The sequence below is a fragment of the Silurus meridionalis genome, chromosome 6 (genome assembly GCF_014805685.1).
Source record: "Silurus meridionalis isolate SWU-2019-XX chromosome 6, ASM1480568v1, whole genome shotgun sequence".
Lineage (NCBI taxonomy): Eukaryota > Metazoa > Chordata > Actinopteri > Siluriformes > Siluridae > Silurus > Silurus meridionalis.
In genome coordinates this window covers 24,867,238-24,877,204 of record NC_060889.1, presented here as the reverse complement: position 1 = coordinate 24,877,204, position 9,967 = coordinate 24,867,238, and the positions used below count along the sequence as shown (strand labels likewise).

The 9,967-nt window shown below is 37.7% G+C and overlaps 1 protein-coding gene across 1 annotated transcript; it reads right to left on the bottom strand.

The window, feature by feature from the left end:
- Nucleotides 1-2,627: 2,627 nt before the first annotated feature.
- myadma (myeloid associated differentiation marker a) lies at nucleotides 2,628-9,832 on the bottom strand. Its single transcript, XM_046852803.1, has 2 exons — nucleotides 9,681-9,832; nucleotides 2,628-5,163 (listed from the first exon to the last, which is right to left on the bottom strand). Exon 2 carries the CDS (start codon nucleotides 5,011-5,013, stop codon nucleotides 4,123-4,125), a length of 891 nt encoding a protein of 296 aa, XP_046708759.1. The 5' UTR covers nucleotides 5,014-5,163; nucleotides 9,681-9,832; the 3' UTR covers nucleotides 2,628-4,122.
- Between the last annotated feature and the right edge of the window lie 135 nt (nucleotides 9,833-9,967).

Sequence of the window (9,967 nt, the reverse complement as noted above, 5' to 3'; positions counted from 1 at the left end):
TTGACGCGTTAAGACAGAACAATGCTGCATAAATGGAGATTGTTGTGTGAAGATTGCACCAAAATATCGTCCTGACACACTTGAGGAACATGAACATCTCTATCAGTAGGATCAGAAGACTGCTCATGAGGCTGAAGGTCCAGCAAAACATGCACAATACACCGACTTCTCCATCCCATCTGCGACTCCATGTTATGAGGGTAAAGGATACACAAGATGATAGCAGAGCAGCTATATGTGCCGTGTGGGTATACACCATGATCCAACAGCAAAATGGAACAATCGATGAAGGTCGGGTCAGTGCGCTTAGAGTTAATTCAGGTGTATTATGATTTTTCCACGGAAAAGCTTCACGCTACGCATACAAGATAGCATTGTTTAAATCAAACCTGAAAGACTTTTTTTGCTGTAAGAAAAACATACAAAGCAATTATGTGCCTGGATTAAATAGCTAGTGTATTTTTATCACATAGCCTACACATTATCCATTAAAATGCAAAACCTAACAAGCTGCACAATACTATAGTTATATTTTATATAGTTTTATAAGATATAGTTTATCATTCATATATCATAGTCATATTCTTTTATTATGTGTGAATGAATTATAGACTACACTATACTGTATTGCAAACATGGGTTAATATGAAACCGGTGTGAATAAAATGATGTTTATTCAGAAGTCTAAAAATTGAACAAGAACTTTTATTTCTTAAGTGTGAAAGGGTATTGTTTCATCATGTTCCTTATTTTTAGTTTTTGCTTGCAAGTGTATTTGATTAACACACAAAAACACTCTTCATTAGTCTATCAAAACTGAGTTTAATTAAGCATTTTGTGTATTTTCAATTGATCCTGGTACCGATAGCATTTTTTTTTTCGTGTTTTACAAACTGTGAAGATGTGCGTTTGATATATATTTATATTATTGAGTGCTTTGAGGGATTTTTAAGGGACTGGCTAATCGTGTTCTATATGGCAAATCTTAAACTTTGTAGGTGAGATAAACTTCATTTAGTTGTTAGCTCAATTTTTTCAAGGAATTATTAGATTTACAGTCCCTTCTTTAAGGACTGAAATGGCAATACGTGTTCTTTTCTGCTCTTCTCATATATACAGCTTTTTGATCTTAATGTCTTAATGTTGATTTTAACAATAAATTACACAATACATTTTCACATGTCACAAGAGTAGACATTCAGAGCTATTAAGTATTTAAACATGCAATTGAACCGCACACAACTGTGCAACTAGAAACATATTTAGCCACCTGTTCCAATATTTTTGATCAGTTTAAAATGAATGGATTTAATAAAAAAGCTTTGATGTTCTAAGTTGATTAAACATGTAGATGTAATTACCAGTAAATGAAAGCTTCCAGTCTGTTGTTTCAATCTTTTTTTTTTATCTGCACCTCCCATGTTTGTACATGAAATACAAAAGAACCTGCCTTACTGTTCCAATACTTTTGAAGAGGATTATTTGGCTTAATTACAAAGATAAAACAAGTTATTACTAGTATACAAGAACGTTTTAATGATGGACTCTTTTGGTGGCAGGAATTCTTATCCTTTTCTACCTTTCGGTTTGTATATTAATAAGTCAGTCTGGTTGGAGGATTAAGTTATTCTGCTTTCATAGCTGTGGGACTGCCTTTCTTTAATTTTGCTTCCTATATCTCTATTCATTTTATTCAGTCAATGACTATAATGTGGTAAAAGCACTACAATATTACATACTGAAACATATTACAGATATCTCTGATAAGCTTTCCTTCATTTTAAGGATATTACATTAGCTTGAGAATGTTTTAAAAGACACTATAGCTACGTTTGTTTAGGAATACTCACTTTTTTGCAGGCGAGGTTTGAGAAGTCAGGTTTCCCCAATCCAGACTTTTTAGTCCCCACCCATAACTAGCAATATAACACTTCTACATCATATGATCTCCTCTCCACCCAGTGTAATTAAATAAAAGAAAATCACAGCAATAACACTGTCTAATGTAATAATGCATCAATTTTGAATCATGTTTTGGATGAAAGATCAGAGGTAGAATATATGTTTGCTGTTATTAAACCCTCCACAAGTGTGTTAGTAAAGTCAGGTTCTGATAGTTGAGGTGAGGAGGTCTGAGGTGCGGGCAGTATTCACATTTATCCCAAAGCATTACATTTTTCCTTCACTTGAACTAGGACACTTAAACCTGTATGTAAAGCATAGCAATGCCTATGTGCACAAAGCCAGCTTCATGAAGTTCTTGAGTGGCCTGCTGTAGAGCTGTGATCTCAACCCTATTAAACACCTTTGGGATGATTATGAATGTTGACTGCACCCCAGGCCTTCTCACCTCACCTACATCAGTGCCTGAATTTACTAACACTATTGTGGCTGATGAAGACAAATGTCCACAAGCACACTCTTAAATGTAGTGGAACATCTTTCCAGATGATGTGGAGCAAATCATAAAAGCAAAATTGGGACTAAATGTGGAATGTGATGCTTAAAAAGCACATAACACACTTTGTGTCTGCAAACTTTGGAAATATAGTATATGTTGGTCTGCAAATACTTTAAAAAGAAAATGAAAGAAACACACACACACACACACACACACACACACACAATCCAAATGCAAAACTTTATGACAGTTATATATTTAATTATATAAATGGAGCAAAGGGCCACAAGTTAAAATGTGACATTTCAATTCACTTAACACTGAAACAAACAAGACCCTACTGGGAATAAAATGGTCTGAATACATTTATGGTGGTGTGTAATGGTAGTTTAATGGATAGAGATGTCTCTAATAGTATTGGAAATCTTATTTAATATTATTCTAATGGTGATCATTTGTATATTAAAGGCACAATATGTTTTCTGTTGGCACTTTGTAGTAACCCAAAACGGAGCCTTTCAGGAAAATAAGGAAACTCGTTGAAATCCCATTATTAAGGTCCATTACTGTAAGGAAACCATAAACACTTTTCTAATCCTAATGTGTTGTTTTTCCCAGCAGGGTAGTGCATAGGATGAATACAAAATTTTAAATTCAGTCACTGAATACTGGTTATTAAGCACAAAACTTGTGTTTATGATAATTATTATAGGTACAGGGTTCAGTTTCTGACAGCACACCGATGTGTAAATCTCTCACGTAAAGGTAACAGTGAAAAAAAGCAACATTGTGAGGCAAAGATATATGACGAGAGATAGATATAGATTTTCGCATCAAAACAGCACAAATACACACAGGCACAGTTAATCATGTGGATCTTTCACAAAAGGCAACAGTGGTTGACAGTGGTAGGCAATTCACTAATAATTAATTCGATCACGATATTTAAAGGCACACAATACATGGGAAAATATACGGTGACATCCAGAAAGGGACAAATGCTGGGAATTATCTTGTGAAACAATGATAATTTTAGTAACATTCTCGCTAGGCAGTTCCTGCTAGCTTGAGCGCAGTTTAAATCTGAGAAAGAATCTTGCTTAGTTGTGGCATTCGACATCATTTTGGCAAAATTTGGTGTTTAAAAAACTGCCAGGAAAAGGCACAAATGTATATTGACTAGAAATGAGGTGTGACTGACATGCTAAAGGTGCCTAGCTAGCAGCCTAATGGCACGCTAGTAACAAGGTAAACTAGCCTGCTTATGCCAGATTCCTAGCTTCATATATTGAAGCTGTACTATTAGAAGTAAGCTAAATAGCAATGAAATTAATTAAAAAATAAACTAATTATTTTTTAGTTAGATTGAAATGACAACACGTTGCCAGATTTACCGATTTACTGAAAATGTGTCTCAGATATATGTTTTTTCCTTCACAAGCTTGAGAAGGAATCATTTATATCTACAGCTTTTTTGGACTGGAATAAAAAAACACAAACATTACAAACATTATTCAAATTTATCAGCAGATATGTTTTTTAATAACCATCCAATGTCTTGTTTTTATTTTCTTTCCCTATTTTTGGCCAAATTTCCACTCAGATGCCATCATTCCAATTTGTTTTATAGAGGAAATTTCGTGATATGGAAATTGACTACTGGAACATCCCATTTTTGAAAAGATAAAACATTCACTGGTTCTTCTTGTCGTTTCGACCTTTCAAGTACGGACAAACACGAGACGTGCTGAGTACACAAGGTCTGCCAAATAGAGCAGGAAGTTAAGACCTGTCAGAACAGCTATGATCACTAGTTTATCCCAGCTGCAGGGTTCCTGAGTGTAACCACAATCTCGTGGCCTTTGAGACTGTCTGTTGTATTTACTATCGAACTGGAACACGGGCCAGATGATGGTAGCGCTGAGGTACATTACAACGGCCAAAAAGGCGTAAGCAGAGAGGAAACGGGCGAACGGGAACGGAAGGAAGCCGGTACACTCTCCGACGCACATCACTACAATAGCGGCGGATATGATGAAACAGATACAGTACACAGCCATGCACCATTTCAATCCTGGGTGATGATCGTACGACATGGGATTACTGATAAACACAAAAATAACACTGGCTACGAAGGTCTCGCAGACTTTCAGGAGGCCGGGCACTGTCGCCATGTAGGCAGCCACTTCACCAGGCCGTGCCCGCGTCATGCTCACCTCCACTAGGTACGCCACTGTAGCCAGGCAGGAGAAAACAGTGCTGACGATCCTGTAATCACGTGTATCACTGGTATAGCCGGAGTAGGTATTCTTTAGGAAGTACATTGGGAAGATGATGGAAGCGGAAAGGCACAGTAGACCTGCATAACATGCCAGCGTGATAGGAAAGTTGGTCCATGAGACAGGCATCCGCGCTTGAAGGCTCATGATTTCCACGAGTAGCACCAACAGTGTGCCCACGAAGCTGAACACCCAGCAGAACATGCACCAGTCAAACATGCCGCCACGTGCATACGCCCCGTGAGCAGCTACGCTGAATGCCACACATGTGAACACCAGCGCAGCCAGACGGGACCACATCAGGCGTGAGGTCTGCAGCACTACCAAAGGCATGATTGGAAATGGATAATGATTTCTTTCAAGCAATAAGATTTAATCAAATAAGTTGGCCCAATGCTCCAATGGTGTGCAGGGTGGAAATCATAAATGCCTTTCACTGATTGGTGCAGGAAAACACGCCTGGTCTTCCTAGTTCTTGGAAACCTGCAATCCAAAAAAAAAAGGCAACAAGGTCAACATTAAGTAATAAATCTGTGGTCAATTGTAATTCAAGTCACATCGGTGTTTATACAATTAACATTCAAGTAGACTTAATTCAAACATGTACAAGATCAGCTCAAGCTTCGACTGAGGAACCACATTGGAGATCATCAATGACCACAATCATCCAAATAACTATTTGTTCAGTCTGAGAAAATCTGTTACTGTTTTTGTTATTGTCATATTACATTTCACTTCAAGTTGTATTCTGTATATAACTATGTTTGTGAACATTTTACAAATCCTGCAAAATTAGAAGAACGAGGAAGCTGCTTTAAAGCTACAATCTGTATTGTATAAAGTGCTATATAGATAAAGGTGACTTGACTTCTTACTTTCAGGTTCACCAACATTAACATTTGCGGGCCAACATGACACACGTGTGTTGAACCGTGATATTTTATAGAATATCAAAGGAAGGTGGAGGGGTTTTGAGTGATGACGCTGTCTGGAATGTGTTTACATTACACTGAGATTGGATCACAATGCGCCCTCGACTACCTCTGCCTGGGATCCAGAACAGGCTAATCGGATAACATTCTGATCAAAAGCACATTTACACCTTTCTCTTCCCTTGTGCACGTGTACAACATCTGGATACAGGTCACGTGGTAATGCCAAGTGTAAACGCAGCCTTAGATTGGTCACTTCAGTACTTGTTTTGTGCACAGTTTCATGTGCACCCTCACGGTGGAGAGCAAGAATATGCCAGGCGTATTAACCAAACAGGGCGCTAGGGGGTGCCATATCACCAGTTTAGAATTTTTTATACTTATGATCATTAATATTATTGAATAAACGTAGTTGTGTTTTACCTTTTTATGTCTGGAAAAGGTTTAGGATAAAATGCTTAATATATTAGGATACTTCCTGTAATGTCTTACAACCCAGAGGAATAGGAAGGAAAACTGTAGACTACGAGTAGAGTAGTAATGAATATATTTTCTTAAATAATATCAATTATTTTATTTTATTACAAAATGAATAAATAAACATAAAACCTTTAGAAATCCTATCTTCCATAGTCGCTATGTGACCCTGGGTGCACTTTACACTTAAGTTATGTTTTGACTAGCAGTAGTGTGCAGAAAAGTCATAGCTCAACAAGTATTTTTTTCTTTTAGAAGCCAATCAGCAACTAAGGCTGCACGATTTGGGGAAAATGTCATGTTTGCGAATATTGTGTTCAATACTGCGATAAATCTCAACTGGACAAAATGGACTTACATTTTTGTGTGTTTAATTAAGCTAGTTTGTATCAAATTTGACTTAAGACGGTTTATTTTTGAGTTTATTAACTCGAACATGGTTTCTTTACCCATAAAAGCCTATAATAAGTTTAATAAGTTCAACTAGTGGTACCAGCTGCTAACTACTAAAAACCACTGACCCTGTGATAAGCGCTGAATCATCGCAGAAACCATGTGCACTAAGAAACACCACATCACACACCCTATATCCTTAGATGGAGAAGCCTTATTTTATCCTGCTTTCATTTGTATGATTAGTAGCCACGAGCTTCCACTTTAATTTGTCTCTTGATTGTGGTTTAAAAAGTTACTATGCGCAAACACGCCATCTTTATTGACAGAGCTGTTCATATTTACACCTGAACTTCCTCTCAAACGTTGCACAACTCGGTGAGAGTCATGAACATGTCAGTGCAGTGCAGTGAAGTGCAGTGTCACTTCCTCTTTGAGCCTGGAATGAGTACCTCGTGATGTTGAGAATCTATCTGAGCACTATCAAATGCGGTGGAACGGACGAACCCAATCTAGGAATTGATAATTAGACAATTACATGAATGTAATTATGGTGTAGAATCACAGCAGAGATGTTTACAGCTGATTGGGTCTCTACACTACAGGTAGCTTAATACAGGGTCCTGATTATGTACAATCTACAATTGGGCTTTAAGGTCTAATTGTGTATACTGATGATGTTTCTCTCCATTAAACAAAAAACAACTGGATCCTTGTGGGTTTGTAAAGTAGCCTGTATGCAGCTGTGACACCTTTATGTACTTATTTGTAGCTTACATTTATACCTTCATATTACTTCTTTACTGAGCAGCTCAAGAACTTTGAGGATGATTTTTAATTGTAATTAATATTAAGTCTACCACAATGGGTCAGGACCACAGGTTGCAGTTAATCACAGCACAACAACAACACAATGATGGAACTGAAACGAATGGAGATTCGGATGGGGATGGGTTGCGTTTTGAGTCTGGTTCATCTCAAGGTTTCTTTCCTGTTGCATCTCAGGTAGTTTTTCTTCACCATAGTTGCCACTGGTTTGCTCCTTAGTGACAAACTTCCAATCATAAGAAACAAACTTGCAGATTCTTTATAACTGCTTTATCTCTGTAAAGCTGCTTCGAGACATTCATTCGACTTCAACTTCATTGAATTGAACTTCTGAAGATTGCAAGTCATTCTCTTGTTTCATCAGCGATTTCCTGCTCTTTTTAAATTTTGTTATTACGCATATATTGTAAAGGCCCTGGGATGATTTATCGACTTCAAATGACTTATTTTTTTAGGTTTCCATGAACTCCAAAAGAATGTGCACCATAGTCAAAAGTTGACCTTCATCACAAGCAGTTTTAATACCATACTCAGTCTGCATATTGTATTCTGATTGGCTGGATGGGGAGTGTTCAAACCACAGGAAATGCCTCTTCATTTATTCATCACTCTATATGAATGCACTTCCGTATAAACAACTGTAGCCATAGAAACATAGTGTTGCAGTTGCCTAGAGAGAGACACAGATTGTAAACATTTCCTACTGAACTTAACGACCTAAGTGGGTGATTTTTTTTTTTTTTTTCGTTTGACTTTTATAGTGAATACGGAAAATTCTGATAACGGCGCAAGACAAGTGAGAGTCAAAGTGGGAACTGTAAAGGACACAAGGAATTAATATCCAGCTTGATTATTAGTACGGACATCACACAGAAAATCCACACATGCACAATCCACAATCTTTCTCTCACATCCTCCTTATTCAATTTCATTTATTAAAATATGAGTTTTAACTATGAATACGATTTCGCACGGGCAGGATAACAACCTGTAGATTAGACTCATACCTTGATTTATTCAACTTTATAACCGCTTTATTTATGTAAAGCTGCTCTGAGACAATGTCCATTGTTAAAAGCACTCTACAAATGAATTGAGCTGAGGAAGGGGTTGTCCGGTGATAAGATGGACTTCTAATAGGAAGGAAATGGCTTTAAATACCATCACCATCAAGCTGCCACTGCTGGGCCCTTGAGCAAGGCCCTTAACCCTCAATTAATCAGCTGTATAACTGAGATAACTGTACTGTAAGTCATTCTGGATAAGGGAGTCTGCCAAATGCCATAAATGTTAAAGCGAATGCTGTAACTTAATGACTCTGGAATGAATGGAATGAGACATGCATCTGGTGGTTATTCAGTCGTCCATATCCTGCATTACATGCAATTCAATTCAATTCAATGTATATTTGCCAGACAGAATATTTGACAGTTCAGTGGTTAAAGCGACCCTAAACTCTTTCTCTTTCAACGGTGATGCATAATGGCGGACCCCAACCTCCTAACAAGCTTTGCAAGAAAAAAAAACGATTGATAACATATTAAGGATGCTTTTTCCTTCAGGACGGGTATCTCATATGTTAAGGATCTGTATATTATGTTCATAGTACATATATATTCATCTGTATATTATATTTATAGTACATACATCTGTAAATTACTGTTTATAGTCCTATAATACCATTTTATTTAATTTATGTAAATCATGTAAACACAATATATCCTGCTCTGGTTACACCCAAACTGCATTTTGTTGCCTAGTACTCTTACATGTGTAATAACAATAAAGTGGACTCTAATCTAATCTAATCTACATGGTGGGTTGTGATTTGACTAAGGACCTTCTGTAATGTAAACCATGAGAAATATTAACAATTTCATGTGCATCTATTTTCTTTATCTTGGTGTGTCAGTGTGTGCATGGATGATGTGATTGAAAGCGGATGTGGTGAAGGTGTGGCTGAAAAAGCAGGGTCATGGAAACGGTGAAGGAAAGGGTGGGGGGTTATGGGCAAGGCTTGTGTGTGTGTGTGTGTGTGTGTGTGTGTGTGTGTGTGTGTGTGTGTGTGTGTGCGCGCACCCGGGTGTGGTTGATGCACAGGGTCCTGCGAGAAAACCAGAAACCATAAAACTGTTTCATTCCGCTATTCAAATTAGGAGGTCGAGTCAAATTTAGTAGAATAGGTGTGTGTGTGTGCGTGTGTGTGTGTGTGTGTGTATGTGTGTTAAAATGTTTCATTCCTAAAGCTGATACTCATGCGCCTCCCTGTGTAACGGTGACAGCAGTTACAGTAAAAGTTTTTCTCACCTTTTTTCTTAAAAAAAAAAAAAAAATTCACAGAAATAACACAGAAAAAAGGATAAATCTTACCCCTTTTCCGTCTGTCTTTCTTCTCTAGTGGGCTTTTCTTCAGCAGGAGATCGGTGTGGTATGTGAGAGAAGATATTTTCCCCCAGACTCTGCTGCTCTGCTTCTCTTCCTTTCCAGGACTGTTAGAGGTCCACGCCCAGCAAGACCAAATTAGGTTTGCGCGCACACACTCACACACACACTCACACACACAAACGAGAGCACTTCTGCTCTCTGCCATTCTCTTCCCCAGACATGTTTGGATAAGTCATGACCCTGTGCATTACTTCTGTATTTTACATGCAGTG